The sequence below is a fragment of the Colobus angolensis genome, unplaced genomic scaffold (genome assembly GCF_000951035.1).
Source record: "Colobus angolensis palliatus isolate OR3802 unplaced genomic scaffold, Cang.pa_1.0 Scaffold37, whole genome shotgun sequence".
Classification (NCBI taxonomy): domain Eukaryota; kingdom Metazoa; phylum Chordata; class Mammalia; order Primates; family Cercopithecidae; genus Colobus; species Colobus angolensis.
The window spans coordinates 5,429,550-5,442,067 of NW_012117043.1; the positions used below are offsets into that span (position 1 = coordinate 5,429,550).

Here is a 12,518-nt window from a genome sequence, read left to right on the forward strand (position 1 = left end):
GGGACATGTGCGCTCGCCCAGACCGCCCGCGACCATGAGCCTGACCGCCCGCGTCTCCTGCTCCATGCTTAGCTGCTTCGTAAGTGCCCACCCTGCCTTTGGGGGCCTAGGAGGCACCCGCAGCCCCGCCCAGGGTCAGCCTTCGATTTCAGCCCATCCCCCTTCCCGAGGCCCCTGGCCCGGCCCCGAACGTTTGGGGCGGGGAAGGTGGGTTAACCCGTTTATTTCTTGGACATGCTTCTATCTTTGGGTGCCGGAGATGGTTGAAGGCCAGGAATGGAAATTCTTTGGTCCATCCTGGCCCCGCAGCCGCTGCCCTTGACTGCAGATCTCTAGGCCCCGCCCTGCAGGGGTACATCTCTTTACCTCCGCCTCTCCATCTTGGTCCCACCCGCTGAATCCTTGCTTGGGGATGTGGGATGTGGCTAGTAGGCTGAATGGGATGTTAGGGGGCTGGTCGGGGAGCACGGGATGTCTGTGAGCTGGCTCGGGGCTCCAGTCCCTTCCCTCTTCCACCACTCCATCCCTCACCTGACATGCCAGCCTTTTCTCCTTGACTGTCCCCCAGACAGCCTCTCTTCTCCATCTTCCCTGTCTCTGCAGGGTTCCGTACCTCTGCATCATTCCCGGTCCTCCCCTCCTCCCGCTCTGGCTGATGCTCCTTCCCAGCTTCCCCCATCTGTCCTCTCAGCTGCCCCCCCCTCACCTTCCCCGTGGGTGTCTGCCAGGCCTCCTCTCTCTCTCCCTCCCCGGGCTGTCCTTGGGTCTCCTGCCTCCTCCCAGGCGCGTGGATCCCCTCAGGTCCCCTCCCTGGTGGTTGGGAGGGGAGTTCCTTCTGCTTGCTGTGGGTATTCCTCAGGAATTCTCCTCTGATTAGCAGGCAGGGCAGGTTACTTGGCAGGTAATGGGGGCTTGTCAGCAGTGTGGGTCTAACAAGAAGATAAGCCCAGCTCCCAAACACGTCTTCCTTTTGAAAGCATCGGTGAAGGCCCTCTAGAGGCGTGGGATTGAATCCCCCCACCCACTCCTCTTTGTCTCCTTCACCCGCCAGATTGAAGCTTCAGTGGCTGTAGGCGCCTGATTTCCCTCCTCTCTAAAACCAGCTGCCACACCTGGCTCCTTTTCCTCAGGACAGCACTTTCCCATCCCCGCTCCTGCCTTACCCTTACACGAGTCTAAGGAAGATAGTCTTTCTTTTCTTTAGTTTTCTCTCCTCCGTTTTTGAAATGTTGGTTCTATAGGACAGTCTCTCTTTGAAGAGTACAGATTCCCAATTCCTCCTGGGGCCTCACTCTTTCCTTAGGCTTAATAGGCTGATACTCTCTCCATTTCACCCTTCCCTGTGTCCAGTCAAGTTAGATCTCTTTTCCCTTCTCTGGTGACCAGAACCTTTAGAGGTGTTTGTGGTTATCTGTGGATTTCTTGGTGGGGAGGGAAGCAGAATGAGCCTGATGGGCTAAGTGGAGCTTGGTGACTTAGGACTGTGGCCTTCCTACAGGGTGAGGAGGGGCCCCCCAGCCTGGAGTACATCCAAGCCAAGGATCTGTTCCCCCCCAAGGAACTAGTGAAGGAGGAGGAGAATCTTCAGGTAAGGAGGATTTGGGGGCCAGGATAGATGCGGCTCCCTGCCCAGTTAAAAAACACCCTCCCTTCTCCCAAAAATCCTCAAGGGGATCTGGTACCAGAGCTCTGGCTTCCTGTTCCCTGGTCTCTGGAGGAGGAGGGTTTGTCTGTGTATCCTGGAGCCTTTGACCCCAGGGAAGGAAAGGGAGCTTTCCTGTATAGCTGTTGCCTGGTGTTGTTACTGTGGAGCGAACTCTCCTCTCCTGCCTTGGTCCGCCTTTTCCAGAGGGGATCCCACAGATCAGGGGCTGTAGAGGAAGATAAGGTGGTCACTCACTTCTGGAATGAAGGTTTCTCTGCCCCTTGACAGGTCCCCTTCACAGTGCTGCAGGGTGAGGGAGTAGAGTTCCTGGGCCGGGCAGCCGATGCCCTCATTGCCATCTCTAACTACCGGCTGCATATCAAATTCAAGGACTCTGTCATCAACGTGAGTTTCTCTATTGTTCTTCTACCCCTAAGCTAGAATCCCTATGAGGTTCTAGCCTGGTGGAACAAGGTGGGATTGTTCCAAAGCTCTCCTTGATCATGTCGTTAAAAAAGTTGGCGGCCAGGCACAGTGGTTCACGCCTGTAATCCCAGCACTTTGGGAGGCCAAGGTGGGCAGATCACTTGAGGTCAGGAGTTTGAGACCAGCCTGGCCAACATGGTGAAACGCTATTTCTACTAACAATACAAAAATTAGCCGGACTTGGTGGTACGCACCTGTAATCCCACCTACTCGGGAGGCTGAGGTGCAGGAATCTCTTGAACCGGGAGGTGGAGGTTGCAGTGAACCGAGATTGTGCCACTGCTATCCAGCTTGAGTGACAGAGTGAGACTACATCTCAAAAAAAAAAAAAAAAAGAAAAAAAACTTGGGGATCCCTTCTCTTTCTCTCTGACTTCATGTTTTCCTGCCTCATTTTCCTAGCTATAGCTCTGTTTCTGGCTCATTCTCCTTTCTCCTCTTCTCTATTTCCATTATTCTATTACTGGCCCTTCTAAGGAGCACAGTGGCATTGTTGGAAGAACACAGGCTTTGGAGTCAGACAAACCTCGGCTCTTTTCCTGTGTTGCCACTGACCAGCTGGGTGACCTTGGTCAAGTCACCTAACTGAGACTTGATTTTTCTCCTCAATAATATGGGCTGAAAACACCTGCCGTGCAGGGTTATTGGGATCATTAATTGGGATCACATATGCAGAGGACTCCCTACAGTTACCAGGTGCTTAGTAAATGTTGGTTTCCTTCCTGCTATTGATACATCAGTGCCTAGGCTAGGGTGAGCGTAAGGAGTGATACCCAGTGGGGAGTCTGAGCTTCAGTTTGCCCTTCCTCTAAAGGTCCCCCTCCGGATGATTGACAGTGTGGAGAGCCGTGATATGTTCCAGTTGCACATTTCCTGCAAGGACTCCAAAGTGGTGAGGTGAGAACAACGGGGCCTCACTCAGGTCCCCTGGCCCTAGTTTTGTCCAGATCTCTGTGCTGCAGGGTTTCTCTGGTGCGAGAGAGGAAAGATCCTGCCTCACTTTCCCCAGTTGGAGGAAAAGGTGAAGACCATGTTCTGGGTTGGGAGGTCAGTGTACTGACCCATAGTATCTTGACCTGAAAAAATGGGGGTAATGCTTAGTTCATGGAGTCACCGTAAGGATTAAGTGAGATAATGTGTATGTGTATGAAAGCACCGAGGACAATATCTGGCACAGAGCACTCACATTATTGTTGGTTTATTTATTTATTCATTTGATATGCATGTATTGAGTACCCTACTCAATGCCAGACTGTTTTAAGCCCTGGGGATATAGCAGGGAACAAATAGACAAAATTTTCCCTTGTCGGAGAGCTTACATCCCAATGAAGAGATACCAACCGTAAGTAATAAGTAAAATTTGTGAAATGATAGTAAATGTAAACGAAAAAAATAAAGCAGTGAAAGGGAATATGGAGTGCTATCAGGGTGAAGATTGTAAAACAATTAGGCTGGGCGAGGTGGTTCACGCCTGTAATCCCAGCACTTCGGGTGACCAAGGTGGAAAGATCGCTTCAGCTTAGGAGTTCAAGATCATCCTGGGCAACATAGTGAGACCCTGTCTCTACTAAAAATAGAAAAAATTGGCCGGGCGTGGTGGCTCAAGCCTGTAATCCCAGCACTTTGGGAGGCCGAGACTGGCGGATCACGAGGTCAGGAGATCGAGACTATCCTGGCTAACACGGTAAAACCCCGTCTCTACTAAAAATCCAAAAAAAAAAAAACTAGCCGGGCGAGGTGGCGGGCGCCTGTAGTCCCAGCTACTCGGGAGGCTGAGGCAGGAGAATGGCGTAAACCCGGGAGGCGGAGCTTGCAGTGAGCTGAGATCAGGCCACTGCACTCCAGTCCGGGCGACAGAGCGAGACTCCGCAAAAAAAAAAAAAAAAAATAGAAAAAATTAGCCAGATGTGGTGATGGGTGGGAAGATTGCTTCAGCTTAGGAGTTCAAGATCAGCTTGGGCAACATGGCAAGACCCCATCTCTACTAAAAATATAAAAAATTAGCCAGGTGTGGTGATGCGTGGGAAGATTGCTTCAGCTTAGGAGTTCAAGATCAGCCTGGGCAACATGGTGAGACCCCAGCTCTACTAAAAATATAAAAAATTAGCCAGGTGTGGTGATGTGTGCCTGAAGTCCCAGCTACTCTCAAGAGGCTGAGATCGGAGGACTTCTTGAGACTGAGAAGTTGAGGCTGCAGTGAACTGTGATGACAGTACTGCTCTCCGGCCTGGGTGACAGAGTGAGACCCTGTCTCAAAAAAACAAAACGAAAGTGATCAGAGAAGCTGCACCAAAAAGGTGGCAGTTGAGTCAAGACTTGAAGAAAGTGGCCATGTGGGTATTTGGGGGAAGAGTGTGCCAGAGAGAGAGAATGGCAAGTGCAAAGGCCCTGAGGTGGGTGTGTGCCTGCATATTGGAAGACTGGCAGGGGGGCTGGTGTGGTTGGAGTAGAGTGCCTGTGGGTGAGAGTAGTGGGTTACAAGATCTGAGAACAAAGTGGGGTGTCAGACATTTTGTCATGAAGACTGGATTTTACTTTGAGGGAACTGAGAAACCACTGGAAGATTTTGAGCAAAGGCGTGATGTGATCTGATTAATGTTTCATAGAATCACGCTGGCTGCTCTGTTGAGACTAGATGAAAGAATGGGGGCAAGAGCAAAAGCAAAAACTGGGAGGCTAGTTAGGAAGCTATTTCAGTTGCCCAGATGAGAGATCATGGCGGCCTGTCTGAGGCGGTAGCAGCCAAAGCGGTGAGAAGCAGTCAGATTCTGGGTGTATTTTGAAGGTGGAGATGACAAGATTTGCTGACAGATTTGAAATGAAAGAAAGAGGAATCTGGGATGACTCCAAGGTTTATTAAAAGGATACCCACTTTAGAGCCTACCATGTGCTCAGGTCTGTGGGGCATTCAGAGGAACATTTACATTGCTCTTTCCTTCAAGGAGGCTAAACTCTAGCTGCTGGAAAAAGACCTAACATGTGGCAATGCTATGGGAAAATGTGGTGCTTAGTACTCCAAGCAGGCCAGGCACGGTGGCACATACCTGTAATCCCAGTACTTTGGGAGGCCGAGGCAGGAGGATCGCTTGAGCCCAGGAGTTCAAGATCAGTTTGGGCAACATAGAGAGACCCTGTCCCTATGAAGAATTTGAAAAGTTATTGCACAATTATGGTCTCAACTACTCAGGGGACTGAGTTGGGAGGATTGCCGGAGCCCAGGAGGTCGAGGCTGCAGGGAGCTGTGATTGCGCCACTACACTCCAGCCTGGGTGACAGAGCAAGAGCAAGACCCTCTCTCAAAAAAAAAAAAAAAAAGCAAAAAAAAAAAAAGGTATATATATATATTCCAAGCACATTAAGAATCAAGAGAGGAAGGAGTTTCTGGAATACAGTAGGCTGGGAAGGCTTCAAGGAAGAGGTGAGATCGAAACTATCTTCAAAGCATCAGTAGGATGTGGCTAGACAGAGAGGAGACATTATCAAGCAGAAGATAAACCAAGGAGATGGGAAGGATGTGAGCAGGACTTCCCGCCTGAAGCAAAAGGTTTCAATTAGGGAGTCATGGGAGATAACACTGGTCCGTTAGGGTAGGGACAAGGAGTGCAGACTTTCAGGGCCACGTGGTAGCATTTAGATTTGACACAAGAAACAGTAGGGCCCCATTCGAGAGGATAAGTATGCCTCAAACACAGGAGTTTCTGGGAAGAGAATTATCACAAGAGACAACTTCTGTTGGGTGTTGGCCAGTGTCCCTCGTTCCCCCACCCCAGGTCCCCACTGCTTTACTTCTTGCTTTGCAGCCTCTCTTCACAGCCTTCCTGTGGCTGTGTTTTTGACCCTGATAGCTCCATGGCACAACTGCACTTTGCCTCACCCAGGCCTGTGGCTTCTTGCCTGGCAGGTGTCACTTCTCTACTTTCAAGCAGTGCCAAGAGTGGCTCTCACGGCTAAGCCGAGCCACAGCAAGACCTGCCAAGCCTGAGGACCTCTTTGCCTTTGCCTACCACGCCTGGTGCCTGGGGCTGACTGAGGAGGACCAGCACACTCACCTATGTCAGCCAGGTGAGGCCAGTCTGTTTTCTCTGGGAGGCTGCTTCTTACCCCTTGGTTCTCATCCCTCCTCCACTCCTGCACATCGGTGCTCTGGGAAGCTAACCATCGTGGGGGCTCTGTTGCAGGTGAGCACATACGTTGTCGGCAGGAGGCGGAGCTTGCAAGGATGGGCTTTGACCTGCAGAACGTCTGGAGAGTCTCACACATCAACAGCAACTACAAGTGAGAGGGTTGGGGACCAAAACTCCTTCCACACCAAATGGCTTCCGTGTTTGGACAAAGCATGGTGGGCACAGCTTCTGAGTCTGTGAGGGAGGAAGGCTTCTGGTTTCTCTTCCCACAAAGCCATCCCCAGGGATCCTGTTGTCACATGTTTTAGACCCAGTGCGGTGACCCCCACCTGGTCTCTTCTCAGATTGTGCCCCAGTTACCCCCAGAAGCTGCTGGTTCCTGTGTGGATCACTGACAAAGAGCTGGAGAATGTGGCTTCCTTCCGCTCCTGGAAGCGGATCCCGGTGGTTGTGTATAGGTGAGGCAGTAGGGCCTTTTCCCGGCCATTTCTTACGTAACAAGGAAAGAGTCAGTATTGGAGGTTTTGGGTAACCTGATTGACTGGGAATTGACACTATGGGGAAGTATGAAATAATTTTAAAACAAAAACTATCTTAGTTTTTTCTCCTAAGAATAAGGCTATTAGGGAGTTTATTCATTCCCCCCCTTTTTTAGAGAGAGAGAGAGAGAGAGAGAGAGTGTGTGTGTGTGTGTGTGTGTGTGTATGTGTGTGTAAACATTGGTACACGGATTGGCAAACTGGCCTGCAGACAAAATCTGGCTTATAGTCTTATTATATAAAACGGCTTGTAAGCTGTGAATGGTTTTTACATTTTTAAAGGGCTATTTTTAAAAAAACAAAGAAGAAATACATGACAGAAACTGGTTGTGACCCATAAGACCAAAAATTTGTTGTCTGACTTTTTGCTGAAAATGTTTGCTGATCTCTACACTAGAATATTGTAGCTAAAATGGAGTGAGACAGGAAGTAACCCTGAAGTTTGGAATTGTTCCTGTTCTTGGCTCAGCCAGGCCTTGTTCTCCTGCTGGGTGTCTGTACCTGGAGCAGTTGCTGTGCATATTTGATGAGCGAAGGTCACCTTGGGCGTATAGAGCCCATTTGAGAAAATATGTGTGATGGTGCTTTGTAAACTGTGAAGCCTGCTAGAGATGCTGGGGCTTTTGGTTGCTGTTATGGCCTGGATGAGTGGGTAGCCCCTGCTGGCTCTAGAGACTTTGGTGTAACCCCCTGAGGTAGGCCTCTGGAGGCTTCGAATGCCAAGGGCGTTACGGTTTCTTCTGTTTTGTCAGACACTTGCGCAATGGGGCTGCCATTGCCCGCTGCAGCCAGCCAGAGATCAGCTGGTGGGGCTGGCGCAATGCTGATGATGAGTATCTGGTCACGTCCATCGCTAAAGCCTGTGCCCTGGACCCGGGGACAAGGGCCACTGTGGGCTCCCTCAGCACCGGGAATAATGATACCAGTGAGGCGTGTGATGCAGACTTTGGTAAGGTGTGGATGATGCTAACCCCCCAGGGAGCAGGCCCCCTCCTTGACTTGACTGGCTCCCAGGGTGTTCTCAGTGAGAGTCTGGGAAGATGACCGCACACAGGGTGCTGGGGTCCCTGCCTTGTCAGAAGCTGTGGAGTGTGAGGGGTCTGTAGTTGCATGTTCTGCCTTCTGAGAGGGAGTGCCAGAGGGCCAGCAGGAGGCTGGGTGGCTGGCTGACTTGGGCTCCTTGCTGCTGTGTGTTTAGATTCCTCTCTGACTGCGTGCTCTGGAGTGGAGAGCACAGCAGCCCCCCAGAAGCTGCTGATCCTGGATGCGCGATCCTACACAGCAGCAGTGGCCAACCGGGCCAAGGGTGGAGGCTGTGAATGCGAAGGTATTGCTCTTATCCTGGTGTCTGTAGCCAGCCTGTGCTGTGGGTGGCTTTGGTGAGGAGGGGGTTGGGGGCCGTTTGTATAGTGGAAAGAGCCCAAACAAACCTGGCTTGGAATCACAACTTTGCTCCCTACTAGCTATGGCTATGACTATGCTGAAGTTGCTTAATCTGTCCAAGCGTTATTTTCAATTTTACAAGAAGGGGGTGTTACAAACTTTGCAAAATTGTTGGGATGGTTAGAAGTTGCCTATGTAGGCTGTGCCCAGTGGCTCACACCTGTAATTCTAGCACTTTGGGAGGCAGAGGCAGGCGGATGACTTGAGCTCAGGAGTTCGAGACCAGCCTGGGCAACGTGGCGAAACCCCGCCTCTATCAAAAATACAAACCATTAGCTGGGCATGGTGGTGCACTCCTGTAGTCCCATCCCAACCACTCAGGTGACTGAGACATGAGAATCGCTTGAAGAGGCAGAGGTTGCAGTGAGCTGATATCATGTCACTGCACTGTAGCCTGAGTGACCATGAGACCCTGTCTCAAAAAAGAAAAAGAAGTTGTGTATATAAAAGTATTGCTGCAGAGCAGCTACTATTTATTGAGAATTTAGTATATATTGTCTTTCTAAGTACTACTGTCATCTGTTATTACTGTTACTATTATTAGTATATGGCACCTGAGTCTCCAGAGATACAAGTGTGATTCAGATTTCAAAACTGTATTTAGTTCCCATGCTGGAGTGCTCTGCCCGGCCAGGGAAGCTTTGTCCACCAGGGACCACTTTTGTCCTGGATGCCTGTTTCCAGGACGTGCTTTTTTTTTTTTTGAGACAGAGTCTCGCTCTGTCGCCTAGGCTGGAGTGTAGTGGCGTGATCTCGGCTCACTGCAACCTCCGTCTCCCAGGTTCAAGCAATTCTCCTGCCTCAGCCTCCCAAGTAGCTGGGATTACAGGTGCCCGCCACTATGCCCAGCTCATTTTTGTATTTTTAGTAGAGACGGGGTTTCACTGTGTTAGTCAGGCTGTTCTCGAACTCCTGACCTCAGGTGATCCACCTGCTTTGGCCTCCCAAAGTGTTGGGATTACAGGCGTGAGCCACTGCGCCCAGCCTAGGACGTGCTTTTACGTCCCACTCTCCTGTCATGTCTACAGAGTACTATCCCAACTGTGAGGTCGTGTTCATGGGAATGGCCAACATCCATGCCATCCGGAACAGCTTTCAGTACCTCCGGGCTGTGTGTAGCCAGATGCCGGATCCTAGCAAGTAGGTGTTCCCTACTCGGATTCCTTACAGTCTCATTCCTTACCCAATACCTCTTATTCTTGGAAGATTAGATGGGGAGATGAGAAGTTCGGAGAGCAGGAGACCTGAGGGCCTGGGTGGAGTTGGGTGCCATGGGCTAGTTCCAAGAACCCTTCCACTTCTCAGCCAACACTTTGGTGTGGTCACAGGACATTGAATTCCTTTCGTTTGGATCAGTTGTTCTACTCAAAGAACCCAGAGAACTGGGGAGAGAAAATGGCTGAGTGCACATGTGATGCTTCCCAGTTCCTCTTTTGAGCCTCAGAAGCTCTTATCTGCTGCAGGTCCTGTCTTTCCTACCTTCCTGCTAGATACCTCTTGTCCAAAAGGCCCCGGGTTGTACCTCTTTGTTTCAGTTCTCACTGGGGACTTTGTTGGGTGGGGCTGGCTGTGGATGGAGGAGAGACTGTTGTGGCCTCAGCTCCCTTTGTGACCGACTTGATTTCTGCTCTCATGTAGCTGGTTGTCAGCATTGGAGAGTACCAAATGGCTGCAGCACTTGTCGGTGATGCTAAAAGCAGCTGTGCTGGTGGCAAATACAGTAGACCGGGAAGGCCGGCCTGTGCTGGTACACTGCTCCGATGGCTGGGACCGCACACCGCAGATCGTAGCCCTGGCCAAAATATTACTGGACCCATATTACAGGACGTTGGAGGTATTGAGAGGAATTGGGTGGGAAGACCAGAGGGAATGTGGGAGGAGGGAAGGTGTTGAGCCCTCTGGATCTGTCCTGGGGATCTTTCAGTAGAGGACATTGGTGGCTTTTTTTTTCCTTTTTTTTCAACTCCCAAAGCTTTGGAAAATTGGTGGCTTTTAGTCCTCTTCTAGGTCCAGTCCTATTTTTCTTTGAAACTGCCAGCTCCCTGCTTTGGGCAGTTCCCGGGAGAGCAGCACATCAGCATTTCCAGAGAGGCCCTATGTTTGAATAGTTTCTTTTTTTGCAGGGCTTCCAAGTGTTAGTGGAGTCTGACTGGCTAGATTTTGGGCACAAGTTTGGAGATCGCTGTGGCCACCAAGAGAATGTGGAAGACCAAAACGAGCAATGCCCTGTGTTCCTCCAGTGGCTTGATTCTGTTCATCAGTTGCTTAAGCAGTTCCCCTGCCTGTTTGAATTTAATGAAGCATTCCTGGTAAGTCCTAAACCCTAAACAAGAGGGATAAGGGGGAATGACAGCCCAAGGCCCCCAGGTGCAAGCTCTTTCTGCCTTCTAGGTAAAACTGGTGCAACACACATACTCCTGCCTCTATGGCACCTTCCTGGCCAACAACCCCTGTGAGCGAGAGAAGCGCAACATCTACAAGCGGACCTGCTCTGTGTGGGCGCTCCTTCGAGCTGGCAATAAAAACTTTCATAACTTCCTCTACACACCCAGCTCAGACATGGTGAGTCTCAGCCTTTTTCCTATAGGTGCTATTTAGAAACCTACAGGGAGAAGGCTGAATCAGTAGGGAAAATGTAGAGTCAAGGGCTTAGGGAAAGAAAAGGGACCAGGGACTCTTGACAAAGCACTAGTATTGGGCTGCTTCCCTAGGTCCTGCATCCTGTTTGTCATGTCCGGGCCCTGCACCTCTGGACAGCTGTTTATCTGCCAGCATCATCTCCATGCACACTTGGGGAGGAAAACATGGATCTTTACCTTTCCCCAGTGGCCCAGAGCCAGGAGTTCTCTGGCCGCTCTCTGGACAGGTAAGAAAAGCCCTTCTTCCTTTCTCCTGTCTCCACTAGGAAAGCAGTAACTGTTTCCCATCTCATCTAAATGTTCTCTTTCTTTCTTTTTTTTTTTTTGAGACAGAATCTAGCTTTGTCACCCAGGCTGGAGTGCAGTGGCGCAATCTCAACTCACTGCAACCTCCACTTCTCGGGTTCAAACGCTTCTCCTGCCTCAGCCTTCCGAGTAGCTGGGATTACAGGCGCTGACCACCACACCCAGCGAATTTTTGTATTTTCAGTAGAGACAGGGTTTCACCGTGTTGGCCAGGCTGGTCTCGAACTCCTGACCTCAGATGATCCACCTGCCCCGGCCTTCCAAAGTGGTGGTATTACAGGTTTGAGCCACCGTGCCCGGCCTCTTTCTGAGGTATTTAAAAGCAATTTCTTGAGTCATTTGCAGGAAAAGCTTGGCCAAGACTTGTAGCTAGCCTGGAGTGCACTCTGTGTATTTTCAAGGTCCTCTGAAGATAAGGTTGGATACTTTTTTTCCTGAAGGAGCTGCTATCACCCTGTATGATATACCCAAGCAGGGGAGAGAACAAAACAGAAAGGACTATTTTAGGAAGGTTTGTGAGAATGGTCTTGATTTTTGTTCACTGGTACAGGGCATGGAGAGCTTGCTATATTAGTAGCAACCTTTGTTGTGTCCAGCATTAGCTTCCAGAAACATCTGACTCTCAGGGAAATGGGTTCCCAGCAGGGGGATGGCCTTATATTACTCTGTCAGAAAAAGGCCAGAATTTAAAAGGGAGACATAAAATTAGTTATCTTCTGGCTGAATGTTTTGGGGGGAAGTGAGATGGTGTTGGTTAAATTATGAGAGTAGTACCTGTTTCTTGTTTTTAAAAAAATAGTCAGTATAAAAGTAGAAAATCCCTTATGATCCTGGTCCCCACAGGTGTCCACTATTAACATTTGGTATGTGTCTTTCCAGATGTTTATCTCTACATAGGTAAATCCACACTCATGCTCTCATATGGAAACATTTTTTATAAATACAGAATATTTTTACATACCCTTTTGACTTTTTTGCATATTCTGCAACTTGTTTTTCCCACTTTGTATTAGATTGTCTTCTCAGGACAGCACATCTAAATTTCCTTTCTTGTTTTCATTGGCTTCAGAGTAGTCCACAATTTATATAACCAGATTCCTATTCATCATTTAGGTAATTTCCATTTTTTAAAAATCATTACAGGGAGTGCTTTAGTGAACATCCTTATATGTGTAACTTTTTAAAAAATTGTAAAATACGGGCTGGGCATGGTGACTCATGCCTGTAATCCCAGCATTTTGGGAGGTTGAGGTGGGCAGATCACTTGAGGTCAGGAGTTCGAGACCAGCCTGGCCAACATGGTGAAACCCTGTCTCTACTAAAAATACAAAAATTAG

At 49.6% G+C, this 12,518-nt stretch overlaps 1 protein-coding gene across 2 annotated transcripts in view; it reads left to right on the forward strand.

The window, feature by feature from the left end:
- Window positions 1-12,518, forward strand: part of MTMR4 (myotubularin related protein 4) — a 29,441-nt gene that overhangs the window by 3,503 nt on the left and 13,420 nt on the right. Inside the window, exons 1-14 of one of the 2 annotated variants that reach the window (XM_011953689.1) lie at window positions 7-79; window positions 1,499-1,588; window positions 1,934-2,050; window positions 2,945-3,027; window positions 6,032-6,192; window positions 6,309-6,405; window positions 6,599-6,712; window positions 7,546-7,742; window positions 7,992-8,120; window positions 9,265-9,376; window positions 9,875-10,070; window positions 10,360-10,545; window positions 10,628-10,798; window positions 10,948-11,102. In XM_011953689.1, the coding sequence (XP_011809079.1) occupies window positions 35-79; window positions 1,499-1,588; window positions 1,934-2,050; window positions 2,945-3,027; window positions 6,032-6,192; window positions 6,309-6,405; window positions 6,599-6,712; window positions 7,546-7,742; window positions 7,992-8,120; window positions 9,265-9,376; window positions 9,875-10,070; window positions 10,360-10,545; window positions 10,628-10,798; window positions 10,948-11,102 (1,853 nt within the window). In that variant the 5' untranslated portion in view covers window positions 7-34. Of the gene's footprint in view, window positions 1-6; window positions 80-1,498; window positions 1,589-1,933; window positions 2,051-2,944; window positions 3,028-6,031; window positions 6,193-6,308; window positions 6,406-6,598; window positions 6,713-7,545; window positions 7,743-7,991; window positions 8,121-9,264; window positions 9,377-9,874; window positions 10,071-10,359; window positions 10,546-10,627; window positions 10,799-10,947; window positions 11,103-12,518 lie in introns of those variants that run through there. The other variant, XM_011953690.1, reaches the window with a different exon arrangement.